At 34.6% G+C, this 22,220-nt stretch overlaps 3 protein-coding genes across 3 annotated transcripts; 2 read left to right on the forward strand and 1 right to left on the reverse strand.

Annotated features, from left to right (window-relative positions):
• Positions 1 to 1,310: 1,310 nt before the first annotated feature.
• LOC141671117 (extra-large guanine nucleotide-binding protein 3) lies at positions 1,311 to 9,462 on the forward strand. Its single transcript, XM_074477243.1, has 8 exons — positions 1,311 to 2,915; positions 3,016 to 3,153; positions 4,546 to 4,650; positions 4,743 to 4,922; positions 5,893 to 6,070; positions 6,236 to 6,483; positions 7,636 to 7,808; positions 8,486 to 9,462. Exons 1-8 carry the CDS (start codon positions 1,932 to 1,934, stop codon positions 9,081 to 9,083), a joined length of 2,604 nt encoding a protein of 867 aa, XP_074333344.1. The 5' UTR covers positions 1,311 to 1,931; the 3' UTR covers positions 9,084 to 9,462.
• Positions 9,463 to 10,069: 607 nt separating this feature from the next.
• LOC141671838 (uncharacterized) lies at positions 10,070 to 13,813 on the reverse strand. The gene is made up of 3 exons (XM_074478223.1): positions 13,417 to 13,813; positions 12,659 to 12,844; positions 10,070 to 10,526 (listed from the first exon to the last, which is right to left on the reverse strand). The coding sequence occupies exons 1-3, from the start codon at positions 13,477 to 13,479 to the stop codon at positions 10,308 to 10,310; spliced, it is 468 nt and encodes a 155-aa protein (XP_074334324.1). The 5' UTR covers positions 13,480 to 13,813; the 3' UTR covers positions 10,070 to 10,307.
• A 5,065-nt stretch (positions 13,814 to 18,878) lies between these two features.
• LOC141671035 (phosphoribulokinase, chloroplastic-like) lies at positions 18,879 to 21,954 on the forward strand. Its single transcript, XM_074477113.1, has 5 exons — positions 18,879 to 19,779; positions 20,772 to 20,856; positions 20,943 to 21,027; positions 21,133 to 21,377; positions 21,465 to 21,954. Exons 1-5 carry the CDS (start codon positions 19,223 to 19,225, stop codon positions 21,714 to 21,716), a joined length of 1,224 nt encoding a protein of 407 aa, XP_074333214.1. The 5' UTR covers positions 18,879 to 19,222; the 3' UTR covers positions 21,717 to 21,954.
• The last annotated feature ends 266 nt before the right edge of the window (positions 21,955 to 22,220 follow it).

Below are 22,220 nucleotides of genomic sequence, written 5' to 3' on the forward strand. Positions count from 1 at the left end.
TAAAATTGATTTCTATTATAGTAACCCCTATATAAATTAAAATCCATCATGTATTATTCACATCATTCGGTAAAAGTTTTGAGAGATATCTTTGGAGTAATTAGCAATGCTCTAACTAGGTCCATGGGTGTAAATGATCCAAACCGAGCCGAATCGTGTCTTGTTTATGTTTCGGCTTGTTAGAAATATATAGAATTCGAACTCGAACTTTTATCGAGTCAAAATTTTTGTTCGTGTATCGACTCACTAAGAAAATAGTTATTCACGAATATATTTACGAAAAGCTCACGAACTAGGTTCAAGGAACAACTCATAAATATTGATCATTGACTTTTAATCACCATATAGAGATGTTCAAAAAAATCTGAAAATCCGATTCGGAAAAAAAGCCTGATCTGAACGAATATGTTCACTAATATTACTCACAAATATTGTAACTGAATTTGTTGACTGAACTAAAGTCAAATTTTTTCCAACCAAACCCTCATATGTCCATGAGCCTGACTCTAATAAAATATAAAAAAAAGAAATTCTCAATGGTACCATCTTATAATTGGCTTTCTCGATGGTATACAAAAAAATTTCGACTTCTAGACGGTACCATCTTATTATTGACTGTTTCCGAGAAATACCATTTTTGTTAACAAACGTCGGTTAAACGTTGGTCAAACGTTAAGTCATCACTCTCTCACCTCCTACCTTTTGCAGACCGAAAGTTGGCATTTTGTTATTTGCGTTTAGTTTGATATTTTGGGATATTTTAAGGAATTGTTGTGGTATTGTGGTCTGGTATTGTTGCAAAAAAAACTCAGAATATTGAATGTTTATAAATAGCTTTTATCTTGAATTGATTATTCTCATTATAATATATCAATGTTGTTAATGTCATATGGTTGTAATTATTTTTCAATTTCGATTATTTTTAGGGTCATTTCTTAATGACTTAATGTTTGACCAACGTTTGATCAACGTTTGTTGACATAAATTGTATTTCTTACAAACAGTCAATAATAAAATGATACCGTCCGGAAGTCGAAATATTTTTGTGTACCATCCAGAAAAACCAATTATAAGATGGTAGTATTGAGAATTTCCAAAAAAAAATGTAAATATTAGATATGAAATTTATTATGTTGAAGTCCTTATCGACTTAAATTTATCGAAAACTTGTTAAAAAAATTGGAATGATTCGTTTTGTTCATGACTAAATTGGATAAACTTTAAATGGGACATGATGTAAAGATAGTCTAAAACTCCGAAAACACTACAGTGCACGCACACCACACCCACTCCTCGGATTCACTTTTGGAGCTTGTCCTTTTCTCCTTCAATTTCCACATTTTTCACCCACTTTCTTCCTCGCTTCTTTTCTCATAAAGTCTTTAACTTTCTTCCAAAAGATTTTTCTTTTTCACTTCTTTATATATGTATTTTTAACATTTTCACTCTTTTATCTTGTTTCTTTAATTAGTTGAGGCATGTTTATTACCACTGTCCACTCTTTATACCCTTTTGTTTGTTTGTTTGGCTTTCTTTGACTCCCCATGCTTTGCTGATTTCAGCTCATTTTTACTTGGTAATTTCAGCTCCTTAAGTCCCTTTTTTTGTGTTTGATTATGAAAATTTCTAGTACTATTTGAGTTGGGTTGTTGCTAGTTTGTTTCAAGTTCGAATCTTTTTTTTGAATTGTGAAGTTCAACTTCATTTATTGTGTGTTTTTGATTTGTGGGTCTTGGAGCTTGATGTCAAGATTGTAACTTTATCTGTGTTTTGACTTAAAAGTGGCTTGTTTTTCAAAGTTACGGAACTACCCTCTTTATGATTAGTTTTCTTGATGTGGGGTTTTGAATTAGGGGTTTAGATTGTGATTTGCGGGTGACAATTGAGAATTTTTAGTTAAAGATTTGGGAGGTGTTGATTTTTCGATAGAGATGGAGAGAAATGAGGGTGAGGATTGGAGGGAGATAGTTAGGAAGATGCTCCCTCCTGGGGCTGTAATACCCGAAAATGAGTCTGATCTTGATTATTCGATAGCAATGGAGTATAGTGGTCCTCCAGTGTCTTATGAGCTTCCTAAGGTAGAACCTGTTGATGTGAATTCGACATCGATTGCGACAGCATCTTTGGTAGATGATTCTTTTTCGGATGCAAAAAGGGCGGGTAGTGGAGATGTTCCGCCAGTTGTGGAACCAATATCTTTGCCCGTATCTCGCATTGCTGGTAATGTCAATAGTTCACCTAACCGTAGTCCTAGAGTGTCAGGAAGTTCGGAGTCTGAGGTGTCTGTGTTGCACAACCGTGATTCTTCTTCGGGTTCGTTTTCTGGTTCACCGAGCTCTGTAAACAATCAACGTAATAATGTTCGTCAACAGTCGGTTAGAAGAGCCCCGGTTGTTACTTTTAATACAGTTGATAGAACGGAAAGTAAAGAGGTGGACAAGGAGGAACCAGGGTATCCTGAATATGTTGGAGTTACTAAGGAGAAAAAGAAGAAAAAGAAAGCAAAAAGAAGAGTGTGTTACCGTTGTGGAAAAGGGAAGTGGGAAACGAAGGAGTCGTGTTTGGTTTGTGATGCAAAGTATTGTAGCAATTGTGTGCTTAGGGCTATGGGTTCAATGCCTGAGGGGCGTAAATGTGTTACTTGCATTGGGGAGCCAATTGATGAATCAAATAGGATGAAATTGGGTAGACACTCGAGGTTACTGTCTAGATTACTCAGCCCATTAGAAGTCAAGCAGATAATGAAAGCCGAGAAAGAATGTTCAGCTAATCAACTACGGCCAGAGCAGCTGATTGTGAACGGATATCCGCTGAAGCCAGAAGAGATGTCTGAGCTCCTTGGGTGCCCTCTACCTCCTCGAAAATTGAATCCTGGTAGATATTGGTATGACAAGGAATCTGGCATGTGGGGAAAGGTAATGGTTTATCTTCATACTTCTCATGCTGATGGTATTATTATTAACATTTTGAAGGGAAACTACTGCTAATGATATCTATACTGGTTTTGTTTGTCAGGAAGGTGAAAAACCAGATAGAATTATTAGTTCAAATTTAAGTTTTTCTGGAAAACTCAGCCCAAATGCAAGCAACGGTAATACTGAAGTTTACATAAATGGTCGAGAAATTACAAAACTTGAATTAAGAGTGCTAAAGGTTAGTCTTTTATTATACCATATTCTGTTTACATATATGTAAATTAATGTGAAGTGGATATTTCATTTCATTAGATAGAGTGACTTCCACATAAAAAAAGGATGATATCTGTTGTATTTTTTAACTGTTCCAGTACCGTCTCAGATTGTGGAATTATGGGTCTTATAGATGTCCTCTTAATCTAGATAGACTAGAGGCCATACAAATTTTGAAATGTTATATTGCTCTGTTTGCTGCTCTATAGTAGCCCTGGATTGCTTTGAACCTGTAACTTTGTTAATTGAAGTTCGTAATTGTAATACTGATAGCTAATGAACTACTGAAAAACTACCCAAGTCCTCCATTCCAAAATCCAAATAGATTATAACATCTTTTTGTATTTAGTTAGTAAGGAGATTCCCATTTAAACTCTACGTGTACACATGAGCATCATTGGAGGGGATTGTCTTCAATATTTTTTAGAACTAAATATACCCAAAATTTACGAAGGATTCTTGTAGGGAGCTAGATTTGAGTTCAATTTTTTTTATCACCGGGTCCTGAATCCGACTCTTGGTATCAACAAGTAAACAGATTTATTAATCTATTTTCTCATCCAAAGGCTTTTCGCTAATTTTTCTTATTTTCAAAATTTTAAATTTTGGGACCCTGTGGTTTTGCATCCTGTTCCTGCCAATACAAACAAGTGGGCATATTCTCTGTTGTCCTTGTAGAGAATAGTAATTAATCCCGGGTGGTCAGTGTGTAAATTGGTTCTGTCATGTGCATGCCACCATTCCATCAACGAGTCATATTTAATATGTTCTGCTAAATACTTCCCTGTCCTTTGTCGGGTACTATGGTCTACGCATCTGCTAGTATACGTTCTTCAAATTATCACTGTATCATCTAGTACTGTCTCTCTAGAAGAAGACTTAGCACCACGATCAACCATGCACCACGGATAACACCATTCTACTGTATGTCCAGGTAGCCTGGGAAAATCATTCTTTCCATGTACAATATCATGTATGTCTCTTGAATATTTAAGTAAAAATGTGGAGCCATATTAATATGTGATTCTGCTGTTTACTGTAGATGTAATTTTTTTCTATATTTTTTCATGTCTGTATCGATTTATACACGGTCTATATTAATTGCAGTGTCAGCTTGTACTCAAATTTGCCGTAGTCAATACTGTAGTTTATAAAACTAATGAACAAAAGTGATTGAGTCGATATATGTTAGACTCTGGTGCAAGAATTGATGACAAACTTTATTTTATTCATGCAGCTGATAGTGTGTACTTTGTATCATGTGCTCAGTTCTATTTAAAATAAATGTACCCTTTTTTTGGAGTTCATTACTGACAGCTTATTCTAAGTTTTCTAAGCTTGACTTGCTCTGTTTCAGATGGCAAACGTTCAATGTCCTCGTGATACACATTTCTGGGTCTATGATGATGGTCGTTATGAGGAAGAGGGTCAAAATAATATTAGGGGAAATATCTGGGAAAAGGTTTGCACTAACCACACCTACTTCAAAATATTATATGATATAGAAGAATTCCAAATCATGAACTAACATTAAGAATTTTTCATGTCATGTAGGCATTAACTCGTTTTGTCTGCGCATTTTTCTCCTTGCCTGTGCCACGTGGTCAGCCTCATGGACAAAGAGACGAGCCTAGCAATTATACCACTGTCCCAAACTATCTAGAGCAGAAAAAGCTTCAGAAGATTTTTCTAATGGGACTTGAAGGTTCTGGAACTAGCACCATTTTCAAGCAGGTATTTCATTTTTGCATAGAAAAGTTTTAGGTTGTGCCGCTGTGCATTCGAATATGATGTCTGATTTTTTTTAATGAAAATGTTAATACTAAAAAGATTTTCCTCATTTATGGAATGGATGAACCATCTCAAGACTTTGCAAAATGTTTTCCTGGGTCAGAGAAATTTTTTGTTGCCATAAAATGATATTTGGGACCATTATTCAAGATTTTGTAGATTAAACTGAAATTTGTACCACAGTTTAAGATTCTTACAACTCTATGTTTTTACCTCCAAGAAAATAGCCTCTGCACTCCAGTTGGGATAAGTTTGCTAAATAAGAGTGTTACATATATCGTAATCACATGAAGCGCTCCCCGGTTATAAGATATGTAAGCCTCATAATCTTGAATTGTAAATAAGTATTTGGTTTGTTTGACGGTTTATTTCTCCGACCTGGACAGAAATGAATTTCAGGATTAAGTAAGCTCCCTAAATCACTGACAAGTGACAATCTGATGCCTGAATGAATAATGACATGAAAATAGTATGTGTAATCTCGATGCAAACATGTTGATTCCATTTCACATTATTAACCTAGAGACGATGGGGAAGTGCTAAGTAATATAAAGTGGGATTATTTAACTTCTGATTATGTTTGTAGGTATTGATTAATTGCAAATGATTGTGAACGTGCTAGGTTTTGTTAGTAATTCTGTAAATGTATTGAACATCTAGCCCAATCCTGAATGCCACAAATTATTAGTCGAGAACTGAATTTGGAACTTGTTAACTTCTTTTACCATACTCGACTTTCAAGTCATACCTCTTTGTATTTAATTCCTTGCTTTCTCCTGATGATACCGATAGTCCAACGACGGTTCTGTTCTTTAGATTTTGTCCATTTGTATGTTCAATAAATTAGACAACTTAATCATAATTGTTATGCAAGTCGAAGTTCGTTTTTGATTCTTTTTATCTTGATGAACAGGCAAAATTTTTGTACGGGAACAGATTTTCGTTTGAGGAATTACAAGACATTAAGCTTATGATCCAGAGCAACATGTACAAGTATCTCAGCATTTTACTTGACGGACGAGAACGTTTTGAGGAGGAGACCATGCTCAGGAAAAATTCTTTAGGTTCTCTTGATCTAGCCACTAAAGCAGGTACTTTATTATTTCAAAAATACACCCTTCACTGTTATTTTATCATTTTTAGTCAGTCCATTTTTGCCTTCCCATTGTTTCTCAGTATTATTTTTTGGGTGATCACTCGACCAATGCGCACCAAGCATGGACGTGTACAATCTCATTAGATTCAAATTATTTCAGGCGGAGAGGTTGATTCTGGTGAGAATAGTCAATGTATATATTCTATCAACACGAGGTTAAAGCATTTCTCAGACTGGCTCTTAGACATTATAGCCACGGGTGATTTGGATGCATTCTTCCCTGCAGCAACTCGTGAGTATGCTCCACTGGTTGAAGAAGTGTGGAAAGACCCTGCTATACAGGAAACATACAAGAGAAAAGATGAGCTTCATTTCCTTCCTGACGTAGCAGAATACTTCTTAGACAGGGTAATTAATTTACCTTCAACTTCAAGAATATAACTATATTTACTATACAGAAGAGTGGGAGCAGATGCTTGTTGGTTATATAATCACTTTCAAAACAAATGAGTTCCTTCTGATAGAAACTTGTATATTCATCAAGTACTTACATTTGGTTGCATTAAGACTGTAATCAGTTGACAATCCATATGCACACATCAAATTGAAGTTAATAAACAATGAATATATGAAATTAAACACAGTAAAAGATAAACAAGGGTGGATAAATGCAGACATTCCACTACACCAAGTGTTTCACATATGCAGATGGTTTGCAACCCATCAACAAAGAGTCTCAATTCAATATTGATATAAAAATCACTGTATATTAAATAAGTGTATTGAAATAGAGGTACATCGTGATACTAAGAAATAAAACTCTATAAGGATTTAGGCCCATAAACAATTGGCCTTAATATAAATAAACTGAATAAGTAGTGCCTACATAACAATTGTATACATGATAATTTTTTTAAATGCTACATATAGATATATCATATAATAAGGGAAGACCCAAGTTCAATTCTCTCAAGCAACACACAACACCACTTGGTGTAGCAGTATCTCCCTTGCTCCCTTTACGGGATGTTGAGGGTTCGAAGGTGGGTGTGTGAGTGTGTTTAACTAGCAAAAAAATAGATAAATTAAACCTCTCGTTTTTCCACTTCCCTTCCTCGTCAATAAGTTAAATTGGTCAAAGTTGATCCTTAACATAGCGTTTTATATGTTACGTTTCTGTAAGACTGATTAATACCCTCTACAGTCAAATGACCCAAACTCGAAGCCTTGTCATTATATGAAGGGCCGGGCTGATTACTTCTCTAATTTTACTTTCGCTTCTAGTATTTTACTTTCTTATTAAAGTTTACTTATAAATAGTTTTTCCAGAATTTCTAATTTTTTTGGGCTTCAGTAATATCCTTTGTGGGGATTTTGTCCTTTAAACAACAAATATATTGTCTTAACATGTTTACACGTTGCATCTTCACCTCAGTTTGTTACCAGTTACCACAAGTGTTAGATGTTTATGCTTGTCTTCTCTTTTTTAGTTACATTAGTTCGTCCTAATTAGAGAGCTGTTAAAGAGCCATTCAGTTTTATTTTTTTACTTACTTTCAGGCTGTCGAAGTATCTAGTAATGAATATGAACCGTCAGAAAGAGACATACTATATGCAGAAGGAGTCACCCAGGGGAATGGTCTGGCTTTTATAGAGTTCTCGCTGGATGATCGTAGCCCAATGTCTGAAACCTACACAGATAACATGGAAGCTCAACTCCCACCTTTGACCAGGTAATTAGTTTTCTATTGCATGAGTCTAATAGTTGCACACTTGGAAATATTGATTAAAAAAGGTAGAGGATATTTGTTGGCCCGCTGAATTTTTCTTTTTTACATAAAACACAATGATGTAGCCTTCTGCAGGAGTTGTTGGTGAGTCGTAAATAAATGGCAATTCACATATTCAGTAGTAGTAAATTGTTTATTTTCTTTTTGTTTTATAGCAAACCTCATCCATGGCTATTTAACAGTTGCACGTAAAAATCTTCTTTGCCACAGATTATGTTGTCATGTAGGTATTTAGCAATAGGGCTTGCTTTAATGCCATTGGAGTAAAATTAATATAACATTGAAAGTTTTTTAAGGCTTGCCCCTACCTGCAATATTAGGCAACTTTCTCGCAATGAAAGTTTCATCTTACACTACATCTCTGTCCTGATTTGATGAATCGGCTTTATTAGATCTTATTAAAATGGAGACTGTTTTTCTTTGAAGTTGGTAAAATGCAGGGACAACTTGGTCCATGTAATTTTAACCCCTTCTGTCCAAGTTACGATTTTTCTATTGTTTTTGCAGAGTGTGTAGAATTGTTAAGAAAAACACCAGTCATTAGTATCAAACTAGTTCCTTGTGATTATAATTTTGGGTTTACTTCTGACTGTTTCTTGTTAATCTTTTTTACTTCATAGGTACCAACTTATTAGAGTAAATGCAAAGGGCATGACTGATGGTTGCAAGTGGGTGGAAATGTTTGAAGATGTTCGTGTAGTTGTCTTTTGTGTGGCACTGACCGACTATGAACAGATGTCGGTTTCCGCTGAGAATGGTGGAAGCGGGGTGCTTCTTGTTAACAAGATGATGGAAAGCAAAGAACTATTTGAAAAAATGATTAAGCATCCATGCTTTAAAGATACTCCTTTTGTTTTAATTCTAAACAAGTATGATCTTTTCGAGGAGAATGTCAACCGGGTCCCACTAAGTACTTGTGAATGGTTCTCTGACTTCAGCCCAGTGCAACCCCATCACAACAATCAAACTCTAGCTAATCAAGCTTATTACTATGTTGCAATGAAGTTCAAAGATCTCTATTCTTCTCTGACTTCGCGAAAGCTTTTTGTTTGGCAAGCTAGAGCAAGGGACCGAGTTACAATAGACGAAGCATTTAAGTATATTAGGGAGGTTGTTAAGTGGGATGATGAGAAGGAAGAGAACTATTACGGTAACATTGAGGATTCATTTTACAGTACAACAGATGTGAGTACCTCACCATTTATCAGGCAAGAGTGATTTACTGTACATGTTCTTCATGCATTAGATGTGTAAAGAGTAGGAAGAGAAGCAGAGTCAAAATAAGCACGGATGGTTTATTTTCTTTCATCCTCAGACCTCATGGATTGGATGGTTGTATTGCATGTAAAATCCATCCCGCGGAATTGTCAAAATCTTGTAATGGTATTGTAGCTAGTTTGTGATTTGTCAGACTGCTGGTAAAAGGTTGATGAAATTCGCTTTCACCCGCAAGCTCTGAAAGTAATTGCATCACCGTGTCTCTTTTTTCCTAACAAAAGAACTAGTGTAGGACAGGTTGGAAATCAAGTATGTTGTATGAACTTTTTTTTAGTGTAATTGATAAGCAGGTGCAACTTGCTAAATTGCAATTTTAGTCTCTGAGGGCTTGAATTCTGTCGCTTTGTCTGATGGTATGTTCTAAATCAACGTCTTTGAGATTTGCTTGCTAATTTTAATAGTTTTAGAATTCATACTAGGCAACCGCTGCAAATACTCGGAATCAGAGGCAGCTTACCAGACTACATGCTTAATCTTTAATTTAAGAATACGAACAAAATTCTTAAATTATAGTTCTCAAACAAGCTGAATTTGATACTGAACACAGTTAACTCCAAATCCATAAATCGTGAACAAAGTTGGTTAAAATAAGTAACAAAAACTCACAAATAAGCCCCTGCCAGATTCATCTATATACGAGTTGAATTCGATCAAGATCCGATTCTGTCATTTCAACCACAATTTTACAATTCGGAATGTCAAACAGGATCATTTTTTCCTATGAATTGAGAACTACCAATTTTACAATTCGCAATGTAAGACATTAATCTAAGTGTTACATTAGTTGTTTCTGATTTAAGCAGTCCGTGCCTATATCAACCTGAACAGAAAAGACCTGCATATATAGGACTGCTTAAATTTTAAATTGATTGTCGAAAAGATTACTCGGAAAATCATCCGATAATATAAAGGACACCCCTTTAGAGTTTTGCTAGTAAACTGAGACTTTTGTATGGCAAGGGAATATACATAATACATATACATGATATAAGTTTTTCAGACTCAGATGATTGCACATACATATCCAACTCTATGAAAGTCACTTAAACACGAATAATACAATGCATTTAAAGAAAAAATAATTCTATGAGCTCATTTTGACTTTACAGTGTACACATGCATCGTAACAAGGCATTCTAATCACGAGGCAGCTGTATGTAAGGCTTAAATACCAGATGAGTTGCATTCTTCAAGCAGTTTAAGGATGTTATGTTCAGGGGCACTTGCTGATGGAAGAATAGTTCTGTTTGATCGCGATCTAGGAGGCCGAGGGGGTCTTGGGATCGTTTCAGCTGTGGCAGGTCCTGTGGGGGTGTCTTCCTGCACAATGGGCAATTCAGTCCTTTCTCCCGCACATACACGTTCCTTCCATATCCTTCCATCCTGATAATGTAGACAGGAGCAGCACACAAAGAAAAGACAATGTTGTGAGAATATTTATGGACACCTCGTCAACAGCACGCAGACTCAAAGACACATACAAACAATGAAGGTACATGTGCTTTCAGACTCCACTGGTCTACATACTTGTCTATATAATCTATATATATATATATATATATGACAATAATGCAGAACCTTTGTAATTCTAATATAAAACTATCAAAATGGTAAGTGGTAACCAAACAGAGGTTATGCTAAAAACCAAAACACATATACAAACTCATCCTTCTTTTAATTTCCGGAAAAATAATTTACAGATCATGTCAAACATGTTGCATATTGATCTGTACTAATCACCCACACTTCAATATCTCGCTTTAGCAATTAACTCAACGTACTAACTTAGGCTTGCATTTCTGACCATTTACCTGTGATTCTCCCACAAAACATTATACACGCCACAAGGCTACCGAACACCGGTTACTTGTTTCGTTCCCTACTGAAAATTTGGACCATCACCAACATATTCCTGACTGTTTTATTTTCTCTTGAATTCTCTCTGGAAATTATTTGATACACCCTACCAAAACACAATTTCAGATATTAATATTTCCACAGACCCTAATTGGTGATCATCACCACTAACACTTTTCTTCAGCTCCGACATGTCAATGTAATTCTAATGCACTGCTACAAAATCATAAGAATCTAAGCTTGCAGAAGCAGTATCCATATACTAGTTTCTCTTACAGAATGGGATACACCTATGGAATATACTAGTTTCTCTTACATAATGACATCAACCTCAGGAACCTTAATATGAAGTATCGTGTCTGCTCGTCTACCATGTGTTGATCTGAATAAATGTAGTTTACGGCCGGGTCAGTTTGGCATAACATGTCTAATATAGGTATTTCTAGCAACTTTAGTGCCACTTCCTTCAGCACAAATATGCATTCCAAGGGAAAACGGTGGTCATTATCATCCGCTTGCAGAGAATCCCATTGATGGGAACATAAGTGAAATAGAATGAGATTTTTATATCTAATGTTGAATGGTTTAACTATATTTCGTGCAAAGAATTCAATGATGTAATCTTCCCCCATAATATAAGCATAGATTTTGACTGATTCTCGAAATTGAGATTCTTCGTTAGGGTAGTCGTTTTCCGGATGTTTTATTATCTTTTTACTATATTATTTCACAAATTTGTTTATAGTTCTTATCTTATATCACCAGTCTACTCTAAGAAGACGTTGATCGCTCTGCTATTCATGTCCGATAGCGGAAAATGCTGCAAATATTTAGAAGTATCAGCAATGTAAGGCCCAAATTTGTTGGGGACGATCATTTAAGGACATTGCACTCCCTCATATTAATGTATGATTGTATGTATGTAAAGGGAAAAGTGAACAGGAATATTTATATATGTTTTAACTTTTAAGTGGTTTAATTTCCAAGAGCCTTAGAGAGACACTTAACAACGGAAGATGAACCTCAGTAATTGATCGAGACAACCACAAAACTTAAGACATGGGTTCATCTACTCGTGGACGTGAGCCCGCAGATATCCTTTATTCCACTTGCCAATACAACACTGTCAAAGTAGTTGTCTAAGGCCTACTCTTGGATGGGAGTCCATGGCTCCCAGTGTTTCATTTTTCTCATTTTGTGCTTACAACACTATCAAAACAGCAGGCTATATTATTTCATCCAAGGGCTGAAGATCCATCACATACTTTCTACTATCTTTATGATGACAGAACGCAAACACTGACCACTCCTAAATAGTTTATCAATCTTCGGCTTGTGAGATTGCCAAAAATATGAGATGAAGGTGATTAAAAGCTTTTCAGTCAACAATCATGGATTTGATTCCAAATAAGTATATTACAATAAGTGAAAAGATTTACCTAGCATCCAAATTGTACCCAAACCAAAGTACTCATTTCTAGATTCATTAAAGTATCTTCTATAAGTATCTGACATAGGGTAAAATAAGTAAGCTGTTTTCTCTCTTGGTTATGCCAGTATATGTTTAATACCCTTCTCCATTTTACATAAAGTCACAAACTTCCATCTATACTAATAGGCATAAATTCCAAAAACTGCAGCATTAGTTACAAGCTTACATTGAGTATGGAGGGTTCAGGCATCGGACATTGAATTGGTTGATCATTGTCAAAAGGCTCAATCGGGTGTTCAACTGGCTTAAACTCAATTGCTACTTCAATACCGTGACCTACAGCAAAGGCAGCTCCAGGCACAGCAGGAGCATCTCCCGCTTCGGTGCTAGGATGCAAATCTGTTCTATCATCCTACACAAAAGAAATCAAGAAACCACCATTTACTCAACAACCTACATAAAAAACATATAATTCTATGCTAATCCACTTAGCAACCATAGGGGTCCAAAAGGTCAACTCATTACAAAAGTCAAACTATAATCTAATGAGGCAATGTGTACATATGGTTCATTAGGGAAACTAATAAGTAATAACCACCAATTCATAAGAACACCAGGAAGCTCAATCATCTTCTTGATCCAATATTTCACAAAATATAAATAAATTTTACATAAAACTAAATTAACACAGTAAATTTTAACAAGAAAAGTCATTAGAACCTAAAAAGTTTCAAACTTTATGGCTAAACCAACCACAATTCATCAAATCTAACATAAAGTGAACAAGTCAACCCCAAATCTTTCATCAAACAAAACTAAACAAGAAAAGGGTCAAAAGGGCTATCATCAAAAACACTTAAAACCCAAAAAACAATCAGATATACAAATCATTTCCCAAATCAGAAGCTGGCAATAAACAAAATGCATATATAAAATCCACACAACAAATAGTATAAGATAAATTGAAAAAGGAGAGAGATTTACAAGTGCACTTTGAGTCCTCCGATGCCCATTTCTACTTGAAGAAAATCTTGAAAAAATACCCATTTTGTTATATGATTTGTTTGTTTAAGCTGTGTAATAAACAAATTAAACAAAAGGGTGTAACAAATTAAGAAAATCTTGACTATTTTGTGTAGTAACTCAGTTACCCTCTTCACTTAACAACTATGCGAGAGAGAGAGAGAGAGATTGGCGGCTTAGCGTGATAGATAGGCATGGGATTTATTCTTGACTGCCTTTAGATACCGCTATATATACATGAATGCAACTATTCTAAGACCAAAAGATTAAACATGTTAGATATGCTTAAAAATTTAATAAATGATAATGAAAGGTGAAATAAAATAAGGGAGATGATGAAAAAAGTGTGCGAGTGAGATGAAAAGGGCGGTCATAGATATCAATTTAATAATAATGCAGTGGAAGTAGAAGTTTAAAATACTTTCTCCTTTCCGTATTCAATTACTCTCTCTGTTCCTTTGTCCTTCCCATTTGTTTACACTTTCTTTTTTATCTACCTTCCAATGGTTTACATTTCAAAAATTTCCAAAAATAGTAAAGTTTTTATAATTTTTAAAATAACTACATCCACTACTTCTCTCCACTATACTCATTTTATATATATAATATTAATCGGTCCCACCACTTTTTTAACTTTCTTCCACTATTTTATCATTTTTTTTAAATTCCCTGTTCAACCCAAATGTAAACATTTGTTTGGGACAGAGTAGTATTATTTATTGAAATTTTAGAAAATAGTTGATAGGAGAAAGTGACAATAACATTAAAAAAATAAAAATTATAAACTTAGAAAAGTTGAGATAAGTTAAGAAAGTGGGTGATTAGAGATGAAATTGGGTGATTCGGATCGGGTATTATAAAATTTACATTCAAATATTTTTGGGTTATTTAAATCTGAATCTATCGGGTTTTGGATTAAAAAAGATATTTTTAGAATATTTAAAATTACGAATAATGTAATTATATTTAATATTATTTATACATACAAACACCATTATTTGCTAAAATTAAAATACATTACTTAAGAAGAGTCAAACACATTATATTGCACGAATCAAATTGGTGAGTAAAATCTAAGATACGTTAATAAAATAATAATTAGTATTTTATCATTAAAAGACTTTTTTTTTATCTAAATGTGTAAAATGACATCTTAAATATTAAAAGTTGAGACTAAAATAAAGAGTTATAATTCACTAAACAAGTGTTATTTGGACATTTATCTACCACTATTTAATAATATAATAAAAATATGTAAATTGTTTATGGTACATCTAAAATATTATATGTAATATATTATTTATGTGTCAGGTTTTAATGAGATAATTTGGATTAAGTTTTGAATTTTGGGTCGGTATCTTTTTGATGAATTAATTTGTCATTACTATGGGTGATAAATAACTCAAGTCGTTTATTTTTTGTGGTACTGAATTTGATTTAGGCTGAATTTTGAGATTTGTTAAAATATATACTTACTTATTTATAGGAGATATAAGTAGAGTTATTAAAACAGAAAGTTAAGAAAATGGATAGGTTAAATAAGTTTTAGAATTGTTTTATTAATTTAATGATTTGAGTAGAAATGTAAAAATGAGGAAAACAGTGTTGAAAATATAAAATTGTAAAAGAAATGAAGAAACCGGACCAAATATTTGGGGGGCAATGCATGTGAGGCCGTGAGGGGTGTTGAGCTGAAAAATGTAGGAAGAAGATATTGGTAGGGTTGTAATTTGCACTCAACTCAAGTGTGTCTTGTCAGCCAGTTGGCGTGTACTTAGTGTGTTATGAGGAACACGCGCTATTGGGGAGAGTTGGTGTGATTAACAACCTGACTTGCTTAAATCTAGCAAAGCTGTACCCAGCCAGCAGCATTAGTACTAGTAGTTGGAGTGTGACAATATACTATTACTTATGAAAGACAACGCACTGACACAGACTGCTGTTTGTTTTGTTTTTTGAATGTCCAAGTTTCAACGCAAATATCACAAGTTTATCTATGTAAACATCTCCTGCATGTTCCTTGTAATTCAATAAGCTCTGATATATATTTTTTAATTAGTTTGAAATTATTAGCCTCAAATGCTCAATCTTCTGCTCCTGTTCTGTGAGTCCTACCAAACAGCAGATACATGGTTCCATAAGAATTTATTTTGCAAACAGCTTATTACAATAAGGCAATTGGTTATGGCTCTTACAAGTTACAATTGGATATTTTGTTCTAAGAAATTCTCATAATGAGCCCGAGTCGAACTCAAAATCCCATATAACAGATGAGAAGTTATTAAGAACTTCAGACAACTTTTTTAGTTTTTCACTATGTTCCATTCTGTTAAAAGAATTATAATTGAAGCCGAATAAAGTGAAAATTTGAACACTAGACCTTTGGTCATGGAGGGAGAGGGGAGAAGATTTGCTTATTAGGCTAGGAAATTAATAATCAAGAAACACATTATTAATCTCAGCTTATCAGGGAACTTATAAGCCCGAGAGCGCAAAAGTACTGGTTGAACTAGTTCTAGACTTTTAGGGGCAGAGATTACTTTGTAAATTACATGTTTGACAAAAAAAGATGGGTAAAAAATAGGTGAAATTTAGCATGAAAATGACTAATTTTCTTAGGTAAGGACTAAACATTACAAGCCATATGGATTGTCCTACAGTATTTGGTCCATGTAGCTATATACTATATTCTTGGTTGATATGTTAAAATGAGTGCTTCTTCTATAGTTGTATTAGAGTTGGGCTTCATCCTTGTGCACATTTACAAGCCCACTTGCACCATTTTTAACTAATGTTGGCCTATACAAAACAAGTTGGTTAGGGTTTGTAATATTGAATGACCAAGTCTGGGTCAAATCCACTTGGAAACAATGTGATTTCTGGCCCTTAAGTCTGATTTCCAGTGTACAACCATAGGAGTAATTTGTTTTAGAAAACCATCCAAATGATCTCAAAAGATGAAGCCCATGGTCCACTAGTCATGGCTCTTTTGACTACCATAAAACCATGGCTCCTCCTTTTATTCCAGTGGCTTCATCTTTTATTTAGTATTTCCTGGTTTGACCCCTTTATTAAGTTCGCAGTCCTTTTTTTATTATATTAGCTTAAACATAAACCAAACTGATTATTATATAGTAAATGAATGAATTAAGGTGGCCTCCGCATGTTGCAAAACTCTGCTTTTAAACAATAGTCAATCAATATGTGGTTTTTTAACAGCTTTTTGCTCCCCCATTTTGGTTAGGCTCATCTAAGCCTAGTTATCACCTTAACGTTAGAGTTGAAAACTCTACATTTAATATGCTGCTGCTGTGTGCCTGTACACAGTAATCTTTTGGAAACACTGTCAGCTTAGCTTAGGAACTTTCTTCAACAAATATTTCCTTGCTTTTTACAAACTGTATGCTCTAAAAGGTTATATTGTGTAAGATACACTTATCTTGCTTGACTGCCCTGAGCTTTGAGTTTAGGAATGACAATTTTTGCATCATTCGTGCATGATTCCAGTTTTATCTATTATCAACACTATATATTTAAATAGAATCCATAATATTTTTTTTACAATTAATCGTCTGACGGACATCAAATTTTGTTGGAATAATCTTAAATTTAGTTATTAATTATTTGTTTATTTAATTATTAGATATTTAGCAATAGATTAATTATTAGAGAAAAATATTATTTTAGAATTGTTTAGTAGTGGGGTAGTGAAGTTATGAAGTAAATTATGGACATGTAATTTACCCATTAATTAGTAGTGGTTAGTTTTAGTAATAGTTTGTTTTAATATGTTTGTAAAGCCTATATAATGGCTAGTTTACCTTGAGTTTTAGGAGAGAAAAAGAAAAACAAGAAATATAGCAGTACAAGTTCTCTGCAAAAAAAACATGTAGGTGTCTTCTTTTTTCTCTAAGTTTTTCAACATGGTATCAGAGCTATATGTTCTAGGGCTTGTGAGACTTTTATAAAAATACATACATTTATATATATATATTAAGTATTTATCTGAGATTTCAAATGACATTAAAAATTTCTCCATATATATTTAGTGAAATATCAAGATGAAATGGTACGTGGAAAAAGAAAAGAGAAGCAAGAATAAAAATGAAGGAGGAACATGAGCGGTGGAAATAATGAGAAAGATATCATGACACAAGAGGACATGAAAGAAATTTTATTTTAGAGTTGTGGAGAGAAAGTGCTCCAAAGTGTTTTTGGAGAGAAAGTGCTCCAAAGTGTTTTTGATGAGATAGTGCATCAAAATTGATGGTGGTGAGAAGTGCATCACAGGCGAAGATAAAGTGCTTCGTAAATTTAAGATTATGGGGGTGAATGTTGGAATAATCTTAAATTTAGTTATTAATTATTTGTTTATTTAATTATTAGATATTTAGCAATAGATTAATTATTAGAGAAAAATATTATTTTAGAATTGTTTAGTAGTGGGGTAGTGGAGTTATGAAGTAAATTATGGACATGTAATTTACCCATTAATTAGTAGTGGTTAGTTTTAGTAATAGTTTGTTTTAATATGTTTGTAAAGCCTATATAATGGCTAGTTTACCTTGAGTTTTAGGAGAGAAAAAGAAAAACAAGAAATATAGCGGTACAAGTTCTCTGCAAAAAAAACATGTAGGTGTCTTCTTTTTTCTCTAAGTTTTTCCAACAAATTTAACACATTTACAAACATAGTGTGGAACCAAAAGAATTCGGCCATACTTGGGTAATTTTTGTCTTCAGTCTCATCTGCAATGAATTCAAGTTCTTTGATGAGTATTCATTATCATAGTCACTTCTTTTAAGCAGGAGGCGGAACCAAGATTGACCAAATCTAGGCTGAAGTATCGGCTAAACTAAAAATTTTAGTAAGAAATTTTTTATAAAGTCACTATCTTTAGTTAAAAATGTTAAATTTTTTACTTTAAGTCCCGGTTAGCCTCAAAAAATTAATGATAAATTATTTTAGTCTCGGATGTTTCATGATCCTAGTTCCGCCCCGCTCCTGCTTCTATGGTTTACTAGCAAGTACATGCACACACATATGATGGCCATTTCTTCTGTGGAATGGAAGTGTCTCAATCCAGATTTTGCAATTGATGGCAATAAGCCACAGTGAGGAAGTGATATAGCTTCCATATCTCCTCCACTCCACCCCACACCCTAATCTCCTCATCTTCAACTAGCCACTAGCTCAGTGCCACCTAGCAGCCTAAATATCCAAACTGCAAAAAATGATCACCAAGCTTCTCCCATGCCTATATTTCATCACATACACACCTCATATAAATGGGAAAAAGATAACAAAATGAACAATATATCAAAACAGAATGAACAGTAGATGACAACTATATCCCCATGCAACTTAAAATAATACAAGCATGTCCCTCTCATACCACACCTTAATATTACCTACAAACTTGTCCAAAACAAGGGGTAGTCAGAGAAACCCATAAAAATTGAGTCACACATCAGCATACTCCTCATCAATTCAACAGCTTTTCTATCCAACCAAAACAGCCTCATGTTTTCTCTTTAACCATAACCTCTTATTCTCTTCATCTAATCTTTCAAACTAAAAAACTCTCCACTTTATACTCACAAAAGAATCAAAATCCTATTTGATAATGTTCACCAAAACCATCAAATAATATACTTACAAACAACACTGAATTTACCTCCATTTTCCTCCCTTAAAATCCTCTGAATTTCCCATTTGGAAATTCACTTCAAGAGGAACTTTAAGTTATAGTTTTACTTAACCAAAAAAATGGCAGTGTGCACAGTTTACAATGTCAAGTCCCTAAATTCCAACTACTCAATTTCAACACCAGCAAAATCCCACCTGGGATTTCACCAAAAACAAGTCTTTTTCTACAGCACTGGTTCCAAGAAAACAAACTACAAGAGATCAGGCAGTTCAGAAATAACATGTGCAGCAGAATCAGGAACCATTGTGATTGGTTTAGCAGCTGATTCAGGTTGTGGAAAGAGTACTTTCATGAGAAGACTTACAAGTGTTTTTGGAGGTGCTGCAGAGCCACCAAGAGGAGGAAACCCTGATTCCAACACTTTGATAAGTGACACTACAACTGTCATATGTTTAGATGATTATCATTCACTTGACAGAACTGGAAGAAAAGAAAAGGGAGTGACAGCACTTGACCCAAAAGCTAATGACTTTGATCTTATGTATGAACAAGTCAAGGCTATTAAAGATGGTATTGCTGTTCAGAAGCCAATTTACAACCATGTTTCTGGTCTTTTGGACCCACCAGAGCTCATCAAGCCCCCCAAGATCCTTGTCATTGAAGGGCTACACCCAATGTAAGTGTTTCTGCAGATATAAGAACTTGCTATTTATAATATCCATTCTTGTTAATATGCCCTGACTTCTCGAGTTTCAAACTCGATATCTTCACTCTCGTGCTATATTAAGTTTGTTGAGTAACCAACTCATCTAAAACTTTAAGGTGTTAGAGGAAGGCCCCAATATGATCATATATTTAACACTCCCCTCACTCGAAAACCCATTTATGGGTCGAAGAGTGGAATACCGGCGCCCATCTTATAAATTGTGAGAATGTTGGGGGTGGCTGGGAATCGAACCTTAGTTCTGCCGCCAGCCTAAGCTCAGATACCATGTTGAGTAACCAGCTCATCTAAAACCTTAAGCTTTTAAGTTTTAGATGAACTGGTTACTCAACAAAGTTACCGACTCTTTTAAAATCTTAATACGACAGAACCTTAAAATGTAGATCATTTTACGGCGTGTGTAACTCTTATGCAAGTTTTGGACTTTGTGCTTTATGATTCTCTTGTTATTTCCCTCCAGATTTTTTAACTGCAAGCTTTTATGGTTTCCGAGGTTTGTTTATTCATTTTTAATTTAGTGACTATAGAATATACCGACAGAGATGATTGGAGTGCTTAATAATATTCCAATACAGGTCAAAGATGATTCACTTTCTAATTAAAAATTTAGAACCAACTTTATAAAACTATGGGTGTCAAAGTTGAAGCACAACTTGTTTTTAGTATTTTAGTGTTATACAAGCATTCAATTTCAAGATCTAGGCATTGTATATTGTTAAGATGGCTAGTTCCGTACGAGAAAGTCCAAACAACAATTGTAATCTAGGTTCATCAGTCTCTTCTTTAGGCATTGAACATTCCTGTGCACTGAAGACAGTAAGACTTGCTTAACATTTTTCTAAAACAGGGTCAAATCAGAACATTCCATCATTTAAGCCTTTTGATTAGGTGCGCTAGGCGACTTGACATCGATGGTTTACTAACTATGTTGGTAAAATGTGTAGGTATGACGAAAGGGTCAGAGACCTCTTGGACTTCAGTATCTACTTGGATATCAGTAATGAGGTTAAGTTTGCATGGAAAATCCAGGTAAATTACTTCATTTCCCCACAAATTAATCCCTTCTTTGCACAAGTTATTGTATATCTAAGTCTATTGTTTGGCATGAACTGTAGAGAGACATGGCAGAAAGAGGACACAGCCTCGAGAGTATTAAAGCCAGTATTGAAGCCCGAAAGCCAGACTTTGATGCTTACATTGGTAATTACTTGTTTTTTATCTTTGTAAAATGCGAGTTTCATTTGACTTTTCATAGACAAGCATGTTTGTTTCTGTTTTCCTAGCTTATTATCCACTGTTACGCAGATCCACAAAAGCAATATGCAGATGCAGTCATAGAAGTGTTGCCAACACAGCTTATTCCCGACGATAATGAGGGGAAAGTCCTGAGAGTTAAGCTGATAATGAAAGAGGGAGTGCAGTTTTTCAGTCCAGTTTACCTGTTTGATGAAGGCTCAACCATTTCTTGGATACCTTGTGGCAGGAAACTCACTTGCTCTTACCCTGGCATCAAGTTTGCCTATGGCCCTGACTCCTACTATGACAATGAGGTAAGTTTTTGCCAGTTCATACTTATAAACAAATCAAGGGGGTATTTGGTACTTACGGTTTGCTTTGTTTCGACATTTCAATCTCAGGTTTCTGTGTTGGAGATGGATGGACAATTCGACAGATTAGATGAGCTTATCTACGTTGAGAGCCATTTGAGCAACATTTCGACCAAGTTCTATGGTGAGGTAACACAACAAATGCTAAAGCATGCTGATTTCCCTGGTAGCAACAACGGAACAGGTCTTTTTCAGACAATTGTTGGATTGAAAATCCGAGACCTCTATGAGCAACTTATTGCCAGTAAGTCGGGAGCTCCACAGCAAACCGCGAAAGCCTGAAAAATAATTGCTAGAGGTACTTGGACATAACACCGTGTCACCTGATATTTATTTATTCTCTGTCATATATATCTGTAAAATTCGTATTCACCCACATATAAATTTCATTTCTTAGTGAGACTATTTTTCACAAGGATGAGATACATCCGAATGTACTTAGGTCCGGTTTTCTGTGGAACCTTGTTATATAGAGAAGATAATGCAGAAATGTAACACGAGTATATTAAATTCTCTGCAACTAAGAATGAGCGCCAGAAAAAGACTGCAGGTTTATGTGGGTTTTTCATCATGAACAGAGAAAATGCATTAATTACAATAAACCAAAATCAAGAAAATACCATATATCCTATGGAGATTCAAGTCTTCATAAAGTAGTTAAGAAAAAACATCCCATCTCAGCTCATTGTTACATCTGATTCTGATCTGTAGCCTTGTACTTAATTACTTTTCATCATGTTTCAGCTGCAGCTTCTGAGGATAATATTAGTGTTGCTCATCAAACTT

This window comes from Apium graveolens, chromosome 7, assembly GCF_009905375.1.
Source record: "Apium graveolens cultivar Ventura chromosome 7, ASM990537v1, whole genome shotgun sequence".
Taxonomy (NCBI): Eukaryota; Viridiplantae; Streptophyta; class Magnoliopsida; order Apiales; family Apiaceae; genus Apium; species Apium graveolens.